Source organism: Phaseolus vulgaris, chromosome 8, assembly GCF_000499845.2.
Source record: "Phaseolus vulgaris cultivar G19833 chromosome 8, P. vulgaris v2.0, whole genome shotgun sequence".
NCBI lineage: Eukaryota > Viridiplantae > Streptophyta > Magnoliopsida > Fabales > Fabaceae > Phaseolus > Phaseolus vulgaris.
This window is the reverse complement of record NC_023752.2, coordinates 49,926,559-49,940,487: the sequence shown is the minus strand read 5'-3', so window position 1 is coordinate 49,940,487 and position 13,929 is coordinate 49,926,559. Positions and strand designations below refer to the sequence as shown.

The 13,929-nt window shown below is 36.6% G+C and overlaps 1 protein-coding gene across 1 annotated transcript; it reads left to right on the top strand.

Moving 5' to 3' along the window:
- Window positions 1-11,693: 11,693 nt before the first annotated feature.
- Window positions 11,694-12,700, top strand: LOC137826995 (uncharacterized). Its single transcript, XM_068633165.1, has one exon. It carries the CDS (start codon window positions 11,842-11,844, stop codon window positions 12,397-12,399), a length of 558 nt encoding a protein of 185 aa, XP_068489266.1. The 5' UTR covers window positions 11,694-11,841; the 3' UTR covers window positions 12,400-12,700.
- Window positions 12,701-13,929: the final 1,229 nt, after the last annotated feature.

The window sequence follows — 13,929 nt, the reverse complement described above, 5'->3', positions numbered from 1 at the left end:
TTCATCCAAGGTCTGAAAGCGAGTGTCCATGCTCTGGAATCTGTTGTCAATGCTCAGGGAAATTTGTCACACAAAGATCATGGAGATTTCTTTGATTTTCAGCAAAGCCATCAAGTCTATCAACCATGTATCTTTCAAAAGAAGACATAGAAGAAATCTCGTCCCCTTGATGTCCTGCACTTGTTCCAGCATCAAAGTTAGTTGCAGTTTGTTCTTCATTGTGGATATCCATATCAGAAGCTTGATCTTCTTCATCAAAATCAGTAGCTGCAGCACTAGAGGAACCACCATGATCACCATCTTTGCTCACCCATCTTCCATTTATCTTGGTGAATCCCATTTTGCTTAGTGAACCATTATTCACTTCTTGTGTTGATTTAACCAACACAGAGGTTTGCAAAAATTTAGAGATTAAAACAGCATAGGGATAATGGTAGTCACTTCACCTCATGGACTTTTGCATATGTTCTTTGATGATATGAATCCAGTTGATCTTGATCTTCTTCATGATGCAGTAGATATAAACAAGATCTTCTTTTTTCAAAACAGAATGGTTGCTCCCCCTTGGAGTTAGGATCCAATTGACAATGAGAGCGAATACCCTTTCATCTAACTTTAACCCTCCAACAGAACAAGTTCTCACTTGAGTTTGTTGATTCTTCAAACAACTTTTGTAGTATTGAACCTTGTTGAAATCTTCCACAACACCAAGATTTCCTTTATTGATTCTAAGACCAACATATTTCAATCCAGTTACAGCAGCCCATACATCATGGGTAATTTCTATGTCTACACCTTTAACATGTGAAACAAGATTGTTTCCTTCAAACTTTAAGTTTGTGTAGAATACCCGAATTAAATTTGGATAAATGTTTCCCTTCATCTCCAAGAATCTTTTCAGCAGCTGATCCTTAAGAAGCTTTCTCACATTGTCCAGCTTTTGGCTTTTCAACCAATCAAATGAGACAACTTTTGGATTGTTGATCACTTTTGTGCTTGTCTCAAAGCGATACCTCTCAATAAGCTCATTATCCCCTGAAAACCAGCCCTCAAGCCTTCCTCCTGACCTTACAACCCTTGTTTTGATCCTCTTTAATGTAGGTGGAGTGCACTCCATGACAACAGAAAAAGGAGACAAAGGCTCACACACAAAGAGAGAAAGAGATGTTGCAAGAGATGGCTCAATTGGTTGCTTTTTGTGAAGGAAAACAACTGCAACAGATTTTATAGCAAGTTAGATATCTTCTTTGATCCTTTGGTGATTGTGGGTTTCGGTCTTCCAGATAAGAGACTGGTCCAAGTACTACACAGAAAACGTCAGAAAAGAGCAAAAAAACACATGGTCAGCACATGTGATCTTTGACTAGACATAAAGGCTCTTGAATTTCCAAGATATGGAATATATTCCTTTATGAAATCTTGTAACTTCCTCCAGAACACAATCAAGCTTTCAAGACTGCTTTATTGACTCAAGATCCTTTCATTATTGAGATCTGCAATAGGCAGAATGCATAGAGAAATTAATTCAATTCTTTCACAGTGCTATCAGAGAAGAAACAATCGGTTGTTTCGAGGAAACAATCGGTTGTTTCGAGGAAACAATCAGTTGTTTTTCTGCAACATGTTTGACAGATTGTGATTTTCAAGCATAGACTAAGACAGGTTTAAAACAGATGTAAAGGCTCATTTTAAAAAGAAAGTTAAGCATGAATCAGTAATTAAAAACAAAGGCAAAGATAAGGAAGGTCTTATCCTTTTATGAAGTCCCTTCAACTATCATTTGTTTGTGATCAAGAAGCTTCTTTTGACTTTTGAAAAGGCTTGGACTGGTACACACCCTCAATTCAGTTCCAGTCTTAATCCTTTTCTTCCAAGAACCTGATCAGATGACTCAGAGCTTCATGTTCTTCTAGTATCCCTGCACAAAAATGAATTCAAGCAACAAGATTTGGTCCCCTTACAAATGTGGGTCCATTTGATTTATTTTTATCATTTGAAACCTCACAACCTCTGGGAATCCATTTCATAAAACCTCTGGGAACATAATATTTCCTTATTTTGCAGAATCTGACTGAATGGCCTCCTTTCATGCAATAAAAGCATGTAACAACCGGTTGTTTTGACTTAACAATCGGTTGTTTTACTAGCAGTTTTGAAAATTTCTTTGAAAAATTATCTTGCTTGTTTTGTGGATTAAAACCTAATCCAGCTTTTCCAAAAACACAATTTTTAGATGCCAAGACATTCTCAAAGTTGGATTTTCCCTTTGAAAGCTTATCCACAGTTCTAACAAGATAATGAACTTTCTTTTCAAGATTTTTACAATTTTCACAAACAAGAGAGTCACACATATGAGAAGAGTTTTTGCAATGTTTTTCAAGCTTTTCAAAATCAATTTTTTATTTTTCCAGCTCTTCTTCAAGCGTCTTAACCCTCTTTTCAAGCCAGTTGTTAAGCCCTTTCAATCGGTTGTTTGAGAGAGCCAATCGGTTAGCTTCTTCATGAGTTTCTTGAAAAGCTTGAACCAATTTACTATAATTTTCAGCACTTAGGGAAGCACATGAACTTACATTGCTTGAGCTACATGACTCGTCATCTCCTTCTGCAATCAAGCATATGTTTGCTTTTTCATCTTCACTTGATGAGGAGCTTGATGAGGAAACTTCATTTTCATCCCAAGCAATATATGAGCTTCTTGATTTTCCCTTTTTCTCCTTGTAGCTTGATTTCTTTTCATTGCTTTCTTTATTTGGGCAACCAGCTTTTATATGCCCTTGTTCACCACAACCAAAGCAAGTATAATTGTTAGAATTGAAATCACTAGTTTTCTTGTTGCCATACCTTTCTTTGTTGCGATTTCTCTTCAAGAATCTAGTAAACTTTTTGGACAGCAATCTAAGGTTTTCTTCTTCACTTTCATCATTTGACTCTTGCTTGCTTTTGTGCTTGGCAGCTTTCAAGGCAATGCTTCTCACATGCTTGTCTTCACTTTCTTGAACATTGAGTCTATTCATTTCTAACTCATGTTCTCTAAGCTTACCAAACAATGAAGCCGTTGTCAAGGATGTCAAGTCTTTTGATTCAGAGATTGTTGTCACCTTAGGTTGCCATGATCTATCAAGACACTTAAGGATCTTGATGTTTAGTTCTTCTTTATCAAAGGTTTTCCCAAGGCTCATAAGGTGGTTGATGATGTGGGTGAACCTCTTTTGTACTTCAGCAATTGACTCGCCCTTAAGCATTCTAAACATTTCATATTCCTGAATTAGAGTATGCTTTTTAGCTCTTTTCACATCATTGGTTCCTTCATGAGTCACCTCCAAAGTGTCCCACATCTCCTTGGCCGATGAACATTGAGAAATTCTGAAAAATTCATCCGAATTCAAGGCAGATGTTATGATGTTCTTAGCAATACAATCAAATTTGGCCTTCTTGTTTTCAGAATTAGTCCATTGAGACCAAGGTTTTTCAATGGAAGATCCATCTTTTTCAAATTTTGGAATAAAAGGGCTATTTTCAATTGCATCCCAAATTCCTTTGTCAAGAGATTCAACAAAGATTTTCATTCTAACTTTCCAGAATTGATAATTCAAACCACAGAATAGAGGTGGTCTGTTAATTGAAGCACCCTCTCCAAAAGGTAGTTTTTTAGCCATTGAAAAAAGATTCTAGGATCAAACTTGAGTATTTTTCAAGTACCAAGCTCTGATACCAATTGTTAGAATGTATGGCCTTAAACGAGAAGGGGGGAAGGGGGGGGGGGATGAATTGTTTAAAGGGGGTTTTCGAAAACTTTTTAAGCTAGAATGAAATTCTTTCCAAGAAACCAAATTAGGAATTCAGTTAGCCAAGAAACAAAGCACAAAACAGCAAAGCACCAGAAAAACAATCGGTTGTTTATGCCAGCAAATCAACAACAACTGAATTTAAATGGGTTTAAGGGAAGAAAGAGATACACAAACAGTTTATACGGGTTCACTCTTAAACCAAGAGCTACATCCAGTCCCCAGAATCCACTGGGCAATCCAATAAGCAATCAATTACAGATTACACACAAAACCACCAAAGAAGTGACCTTGATCCCCTCAAGAAACACACTTCAGCACACACCAAGAATGTTGATCTTGACAACCTCAAGAGCACACAACCCTTCTTGGCTTTACAACACCAGAATTTACAAAGTATTCAGAATAAAATACACTTGTTACAGAATAAACTGAAATCAATACATATGTAATCCTATTCCACTCTCTCTTGAGAAAACCAAAGTTGAAAAGTGAAATCTCAAATCTTGAAAGTAATGTCTGAAAAACTCAAATTTGTTTTTCTTTTTTCTTGTTTGTTATAAAACATTAAAAAACTATTTATAGCTTTTAAATATTGGTCAAAGCATTTAAAACAGGAGCGCATTCAGTTTGAAAATCATTTAAAGTACACTAAACTAACAAAACAGATTTTGTTAGGATTTTCAAACAAACAATTGATTGATTTCACGAAACAATCGACTGTTTTGGTTTGACAGCAAGTCAACTAACCAAAACAGTTTTCAACCTTTTCAAAAACACCTAAGAGATCGGTTGTTTCGACAAAACAACAGGTTGTTTTTCACTTAGTTTGAAAAACACTTTAAACTTAAAAGATTTGAAAACACTTTAGCTTTAGATTCAACAAAGAGTGGATTACACAGATAAACTACCCAGATCCTACTCTAAAACACAACAACAACTTCAAGCAACTTCAGCCTTCCATCAAACACTAGGATTTGGATTCTTCAAAGCTTTTAATCACACTTGATTCAACAAAGTCTGCATATACTTGGCCTTTAGTTGGCCCTCGCGGTTCGTATTGTATGTCAAACTCGGACAACTCAATCGCCCAACGAATCATCCGACCAGCAATGTCGGGCTTTATGAGAACCTTACAGATGGGCAGGTTAGTCATTACGATCATAGTAAAGCTTTGAAAATAATGGCGAAGTCGTCGAGTTGTGAACTCCACAACTAGAGAAGCTTTCTCGATAACTTGATACCAAACCTCTTGTCCTTGTAGCACCTTGCTTATGAAATAGACTGACTTATGGATCTTCTTCTGATCTTGCAAAATGACCGAGTTGATAGTCTGAACTGGTACGGACAAGGGGAATCCGACTGTTTAATTAAAACAAAGCATTGCGATGGTCCCTGCGGATGTTGACGCAATGTGATTTCTGCCCAGTGCTCTGAATGTCAAAGTGAAGAAATTCTGTTATTGAAAAGTATAGACGAATAGGGATTCCGGAGTTGGTTTACTGAGAACTAGGGGACTAGCCAGGTATTCCTTTAACTTGGCAAAAGCTTCTTCGCATTCACCTGTCCATGCGAAACAATTGTTTTTTTTAAGACATTGAAAATAAGAATACCCTTTATCTTTGCTGGTTGACAAGAAATGAGACAGGGTGGTCATGCGTCCGGTTAATTGTTGCACTTCCTTCACATTAGTTGGACTTCTCATTTCTATAATCGGTGCACATTTATCGGGGGTTCACCTCTATACCTCTTTCGATTAGCAGGAAACCAAGAAATTTCCATGTTTCTACTCCGAACACGCATTTATCAGGATTAAGCTTTAGATTGTACCTTGCTATAGTGGCGAATAGCTCTTCTAGGTAGGCAACATGTTGGTCTTTCCTTTCCGACGTGACCATCATCTAATTCACATATGCTTGAACGTTGCGTCCAAGCATTGGTGAAAGGATCCGGTCCATGAGTCTTTGATAGGTCACTCTAACGTTCTTCAAGCCAAAAGGCATGACCTTGTAGCAGTAACTGACGATCCCAGCCATAAAAGTTGTCTTACTCTCGTCCTTTGGGTGCATACGAATTTGATTGTACCCTGAAAATGCATCTAAAAAATTTAACAAGCGATATCCTGAGGTGTTGTCTACCAAGGAGTTTATAGAGGGTAAGAATCCTTGGGATAAGCCTTATTTAAATCGGTGAAGTCAACACTCATCCTCCATTTTCCACTTGCCTTTATCACAAGTACGACATTCGCCAACACTCAGGGTATTGGATTTCCCTTATGTGGCCAGCAACAAAAAGTTTTTGAGTTTCTTCTCGGATGGCGAGATGTTTCTCTTCATTAAATTTCCTTCGTCTCTGGACAACGAGCTTGACCTTTTCGTCCATGGTAAGATGGTGACATAAAAAATCCTGATCTATTTCAGGCATGTCCGTGGATGACCATGCAGAAGTGTTCATATTCTCTGAGATGATGTTGACTATTTTATCCTCTAACTCTTTGCAAAGCGAGGTGTCGAGCTTGAATTTCTCCCTCTCCCGAATTTCTTCAGCAGGCCCAGGTCGTCTTTCATTGCTGATGTCCACCTCTGTTATCCATCCTTGCTCTCCTGGTTGGATAGTGACTGCATAGGTTCCTCTGCAATTTTTCAATATACACTTGTAGCACTTTTGTGCCATCTTTTGGTCATATTTTATCATGATTATCCCTCCTTCTGACAAGGTAGCTTCATCTTCATGTGAGTGGTTGAGGCTACTGCACCCAACCTATTCAAGGAGGGTCGCCCCAAAAGCAGGTTGTATGCGAAAGATGCATTGGCGACGATGTACTTGACAGTGATCGTCTTGGATGTGTTTTCATCAGAGAAGGTTGTCCCCAGCTCCAGGTATCCTCGTACTTCCACCTGGTCGTGTGTGAAACCGACCAAACATCCATTATAAGGCATAAACTGATCAGGGGATACTTGATGAGCATATATTTATTCACACTCACTAGCCTTATTCATAGATTATTGGACTATAATAATAAATAAATTCATTGTTTTAATTAATATTCTTATAATTGGGTTTATTTGGGCCTTAACTATTATTATTGTTAATTTTGTGTTTTTAGAGTAAATTATCCAGAGGAAGCATCTACCTTTGTGAATGGGCCAAATATGCAAAAGTCCAAGTTGCTTCTTGAACCAAAACAGGACATAAATTCCGAGGAGAAGAAAGAGAAAATAAAATCTACAATATCTCAAACAAAATTGGAAGCAAATCTTCTGCAAAATACAAGAATTCTGGAAAGATGGAAACTTGGAAACGGTTAACAAAATATAAACTACAATATTCTCTCAAGATCCTTGGAGCAGAAAAGCCTATAAAAGGACACAAGCATCAAGGAGAAAAGGGAGAGCTTCATAGGGTTTTCTTCGTATATTTTCATCTTAGTAATTCTTTTGTTTTGCCTCCGCATGCAAGGCTAAACCTTTTTGGTTGATTCCTTTGTAATTTCCCATTGAGTTCTGAGGTTTTGTTCAATAAAGTTTCGATTTTTAATTCCCTATAGCAGTTGTTTTTATTCTCTAATCTCCTGGAAAACTAGTTTTTGTGAGAGGTTGTACTTGAACACATGATTGAGAGTCTTCCTTGTCTTAAACTTTGGTTTCTTAGTTAGTTCGCATTGTTCTAATTAATTTCTTGGGCGCATGATTCAAGAGATAGGAGGTAAGCATTCCCATGGAGTATACGCATGGAACAAAGTGGGTATTGATTAAACCAGTAGACGCATGTTTTACTAGTGAGTTTCAGTTGAATTAGATTGGCGCATGTTCAATCTAGTTTAACTCTATTGGAGGATTGAGAAAAGATTAATCTTTAGAGAACCTATGAAGAATTCAATGGTGGAAGAACTTGGGGATCAACTTCTTTTTATTTTCTATTTCAATCTCTTTTATATTTTCTGCATAACTATCTTACCCCCTTTTTATTATTATTGTTATTACTAACTTTTCATTGCTTGTAGATAGATTTTGAATTCGGTTAACTGAATCACTATTGGATTCGTTATGAGACGACTTGGGGTCATCTGACCACAATTATACTATCATCTCTCTAGTGTTAGACAAGTCTACGCTAGAATCATATTAATTTGACAGCAAAACGACAACTATCAATACTCACAAATTTGTGAATGTTTCCCAAAACATCACATCAGTTGAGCTTCCTTGATCAATCAAAACTCTGTGCACCTTTCGTCCTACCGTGACAACAGATATGACAACTGGATCGTCCTCATGGGGAAACACATCTTTCAGGTTGGAACTTGTGAAGTAGAGAGGGGGCTCTTTCAGGTGGTCAGACCTCCTTGTATCTAGGGACATCACAGCCTGCGCATATTGTTTGCATTTGGAGGTTGAGTTTCCACCTCTAGAGAATCCTCCTGCAATGGTGTTCAAATCCCCATGTATCGGAGTTTCATGTGTTTGATCTGTGGACATAGCCTTTCCTTTTGGTTCCTCCTGGTTGACCTCAAGATATTCCTCTAAGAAACCCTCTTTGACTAAATTAGCCAGTTGATAACTTGGAGCTATGCACCGCTCGATTCTATGCCCATAGGCCCTATGAAAATCGCACCAGGCATCGCTTCGCGATCCCAAGAATCAATTTGTCTTTTGTGAAAAATTTAGCCTATCTGCTACCCGTGCCATGCTTATGAGTTCTTTACAGGGTACTCGAAATCTGGCTCTGATCGCCATCTCCTCCCTGACCTTTATCTTAAGTTCGTCCTTCTTGGCAACATACGGGACATACCTTGGATCCGTTCTCTTCTAGGTGGATGCTTCATTGCTCCTGACAGAACGATCTCAGCTCTTTTCTTTGTGCCTTGGTTGCTTCGACCATGAGCTCCCATCTTTGCTGAACACAACCTTTTTAGCCTCGATATGGACGGTAGCTCGTTCATGCATATAGGATAACGTCTCCGCCAGACTCCTGATTAATGAATCACTGAACGGGCTTGTTGTCATCCCTTGTACGAAAGCAGCGACCACCATCTCTTCATCTTGAGTTTGAAGTATTAGTTAGACTGCACAAAATTTGTTCAAGTATTCTTTAAGCAATTCCCCTTCCCTCTATTTGACATTGAAAAGATCATACAATCGTGGGGGATTGACCTTATTAGCCGAGAACTACTCTTTAAACATTATAGAGAACTGAGGGAAAGAGGTGATGTGACCATTCAAGATTCCACTAAACCACTGTAGAGTTGTTCCTCTGAATGTACCCATGAGCATCTTACATCGGATTGCATCCGACCCACCAAAGATGATAATTTGAGCCCTAAACACCTTTAGATGACTCTCGGGGTCCTCTACCCTAGAGAAAAAAGCGATCTTGGGTGTGATATAATGGGGGCAGCATAAGCTCTTCCATGATTTGATGAGAGAACGACTTGGGGTCATCTCTTGATGACAAGTCTGGGGAACTTTCCTTGGTGGGACGTCGGCCCTGTCGGTGCAAGTTCCTCCGCAACTCCTTGTTGGTCTTGCGCAACTCCTCATTGGCTTGTGCGTGCTCCTCCATAGTTATTTGGGAGGCATCAATCTCTGCCATAAGGCGGGCCTGACCCAACTGCATTTCCTCTTGAAGACGTTCTTTGTCGGCTCGGGCTTCTACTCGTATTTGTTCTTGCTCGACCTTGGCTTCTTCCCGAATTCGCTCTTGCTCACATCGGTATTCTTCGTTTGCCTCCTGGAGAGCCCTCATGGTCTCCATAATTTGTTGCAAGGCGAGAGCCTTGCTTCCTTCAGATCCCAACGGTCCTTGCCTCGTGTTTCTCATTACTTGGAATGCTCAATCCCAAATGTGGGTGGGATCAGGTTTTATCGGGCTCCATGATGAGCGACGAATGTTCTCACCATCTGACCTTGGTCGGATTTGGAAGTGGACTCTAGGCTGAAGCGACTTTGCTTGGTGTGTTGAGCCGATGAAGACGCTTGGTGATGAAGGGGACTCCACCTGTTGATCACACTCCGACGATCAAGTCAGTGAGAACATTCAAACTATAAATTTGTATTAATGTAGGGTTTAAAAAAGCTTACCTTTACTCGGGGTCTTAAACCCCTTTTATAGACATTCCTTCAACTATTTTCATTAATGAGAATATTATTTCAACAAGAATATAATCTCAACAACAAAAATATAATTTCAACAGTAAGAACATTTTGTTAATGTGTACCTTTATTTTTGGGTACAATGCCACATTATTCCTAACGACTTTTATTTGTATTTAAAATATATATACACTTTAATTAATTCAGCTATTTCCGTATGATTTTACTTTTAATTATCTTTTCCATATGACTGCCACATATCAGGACTGACCTCGTGACATGTCATTAGGTCTATACTTGCCCCAAACTAAACTAGATATTTCTTACATGGCCTATATAACCGAGCTACTACACTTAAGTACTTGGATCCGAGCACGTCCAACCAGTACAATATTATATAGGAAGAAAATAAATTATACTCAGTTACTTATTATAATTTGTATAGCTTTACATCTTTTATTTTAAATTTTATCATTTCTCATTGATCACGGTAGTTATTTTGGAAGTTGTTTAGTTACAAATTCAATTTACTTTTACTAAAGATGGTGAATTATTGAATAGTACCACTTTTCAACACATACTTTATGTTTCTTTCACTTGATGTTTAATATTTTATCTACTTAAAACAACAAATAATAAAAAGTTGCATACTATTCTCTACAATATCAAATATTATTTATATTTAAATAGTTAATTCATTCTCTATTATTAATTGCACTTTAATTAAATAATTTTGTAGAATAAGATAATATAATAATTATATTTTGTAAAAATACATATATATAATACTTATAATTTCTTTTTTTTTAATACATGAAATATTTTAAATTTTTATAAATTCTTTCAAATATATATTGTTATCAGTTTAGCAGCGGATAATAATAAATGTTCTTTCATTATAGTGAATACAAATTAATTTACATAAATTTGAATATAATTATTATAAACAATCAATAAATGAATGAGGATGTAAATTAAACTATATGCAATTTATTTTAATATTAAAATGTGTGTTAAGTAAGAATATCTGAAAAGTATACCAGTTTATGGACTTCTTGTTAAAGAAGTTAAATACAGAAAGATGAGTTAAATAGTTTTGGTGAATAGTTATTGAATCCGTGTACAAAACGGCACCGCCTCAAACCTTGGTTGGTTTGATTTTGTCCTTGCCATCGCCTTTTTACATTTCCTAAGGATTTTTCTTTCCACGCTGTCACACACAAAGCCCTTTACTTTTATAATTAGGATGACAACTTTAAGACACCAATTTAATCATATTTTTAACAATTTCTATATTAGGCATACGTAGTGTTTTAATTAGATAATACATTTAAGACGTCATTTTATCACACTTTTCTCTGATATTACATAAAATTTAAAATTCTGAATAGTAAAAATAAAATAATATTTTTTATTATCTTAAAAATATCAAGTAATAAATAAAATATTGATTAAAATATGAGTTTTTCAAAACTTTTTCATCATAGTAAAAATTATAAAAAAATATTAAAATAACGAAGTGACCCACAAAAAAATTATAACCTTGCATAATGAATCTTCAAATGAGAGATGAACTTAATAATAAATATTTAAGAAGAAAATAACCTTTATTTCACTTTTTTTTACTTCTTCTCTTACTTTTTGTCCCTTGTCGAATAAAAAAATTTAGAAAGGGTAACACTTACAAGAATGAGAACCACCGACTCTAATATCTGTGGGGTCGTTCTTGACTCCATTACATCTGTCCACGTAATCCCCCAAAGAATTCTTAATTGGTTAAAACAAAACGTCAAAAGCAGCATTTTGGGAAGAACACAAGGAAGCACCCATGAACCATCACGGAAATTGGTGGAAAACACACACACACACACAAACATGAAGACAAACCCAAACTTGGTTTTTCCCTTTGCCTTCTGCTCCTCTATATATGAGACAACCAAGTTCCCCACATTCGAAGATGCAAAATGGAAAACCTAAGAAGACATTTCGCCAAGAAAAAAGACACCTACAGTGTCATTGGCCGCGTGAAGCGCAATGGCCACTGCAAGAAGCACCCCAAACACAACCAATCACCCGGTGTGTGTTCTCTTTGCTTGAGGGAAAAGCTTGCTCAGTTATCTTCTTCTAACTCACGTCCAACACCCTCTTCTATTGCTTCTTCAACTTCTTCTTCTCTTTCTTCTTATTCCTCATCCTATTACTCCTCAGCTTCTGCTTCTTCTTCCTCTTCGTCTGCTTCTCCAATGCATTGCTTCTGTTTCAATGCGGAGGGAAAGAGTAGCTCTTCTTCGCTCTCCATCTTTCTGCTCACCGGTAACCATGGAATAGTAAAGAGTAGGTGTAGCTCATTGGATATTGTTCAAAGAAGAGATTGTGAAGGTGGTGCCGATCATGGTGGTCACAGGAGTGGATTTTGGTTCAAGTTGCTTCACCCTAAAAGCAAGAGAATGAAGGAATATTACAGGGAGGATGATAGGGTCGTTCGTTCTGTGTCTATAAAAATAAGAGAAACAATGGCTTAATTTTTTTTATTTTTTTTTGAGAGATTACTTGATCTGTGAAATGTGAAAAGCTGCAGTTACCAGATTTAATGATTACGTGTTTCTTCTTTTAGTTTTGTTATTTTCCACTGCTTAAGTTTCATGGTGGATCATAGTGTTTGATGGCTAGGTCTTATTGTAGTGACTTCCATTTCTTTTTGCGAAACAGGAAGACAAATTTAGATCCAACGTTATACATGCATAATGTGTATTTATGTTAGATCTGTACAGAAATTTATGTATATATAGGTTGGAGAATTTAAAAAAATATTTTTTTATTAAACAGAAGAGTTCTCTTTAATGAATCATAACAATTCATTGTTGATTATTAATTCTAGTTTCTAAGGTAAAAGCTAATTAAAATGAGAAAAGTAAGTGTTTAATTTAGTAGAGAAGAGGATTTAAATTAATCCGGCCAATCATACACAAATTTATACTTTTAGACTCAATGTATTCGATGAGTTGTGAACTCTTCAATCGAGTTGGTCGAGCCAACATAATAAGTGGATCATCCATAATAGAGTAATTTAACATCTTATTCTGCAGCTAATGACATTTTTTTAATATTGAACAATTGAACTTTAGACATTTTGGTCAGCTCTTGTTTATTTATTTTAGGGAATGCATTCTGGGATTTTCTTTTACTTTAAATGAGATCTCGATTAATATTATTACATGTGTGGCTAGAGAAATAAGATATTATATATATATATAAATTAAAGGAGTATTTAGATGTTTTAACTCATATACAAGTAGATATAAAGGAGAATTGAAAAACCAAAACGTTCCATTATCCAAAATATTAAGACAATGTTTAACTTTACTAAAACCAGTGCAAAATGTAAAAACAACTGTTGTTTATTAAATGTGGCTTTACGAATAGATACAGTCTTTAAAAATACGGTGACATTTTTTAAATTAAGTTCATTTACAAATGCGGTTATTTGTAATAGTCGCATTCATAAATCAAGCACTTTGAAATAGCCGCATTTGTAAATCAAAGCGCTTGATTTACGAATGCGGCTTCACCTATAACCGGACTTGTAAATCATTTTTACCCTAATTTCTGAAGCGCACCTTACGCTTTCTTATTTTCTTTCTCCTCTTTGCGTTTCGCGTTTTCACTCCTACTCGCATTTGCGCTTAGTGTTTATCTCTTCTTCTGCAACTTCATTGATTTTGTTTTCGTGCCTCTGTAAGTTTCTTCTTCACCAATGTATATAAATCTTTTTCCTTTATCTTACTTTGTTTGGTTTGTTGCACTCGAAGTACTGTTGCATTGTTTTCGTGGGTTCTGCTTTGGTTTCTGGTATGCTCTGTCGCTGCTTCCACGTCCACCGTCGCGTCCGCTGCTTCCGTGTTCACCGCCGCGTCCGCTGCTTCTGCGTTCACCGCCATGTTCGTTGCCACTACCATGCCACTCTTGACCAACGTTGCCTTCACACAGAAGGTTGGTGATGTTTTAAATTTTTTGAATTTTTTTTAATTTTATGAATTTGTTTTTTTTATGTA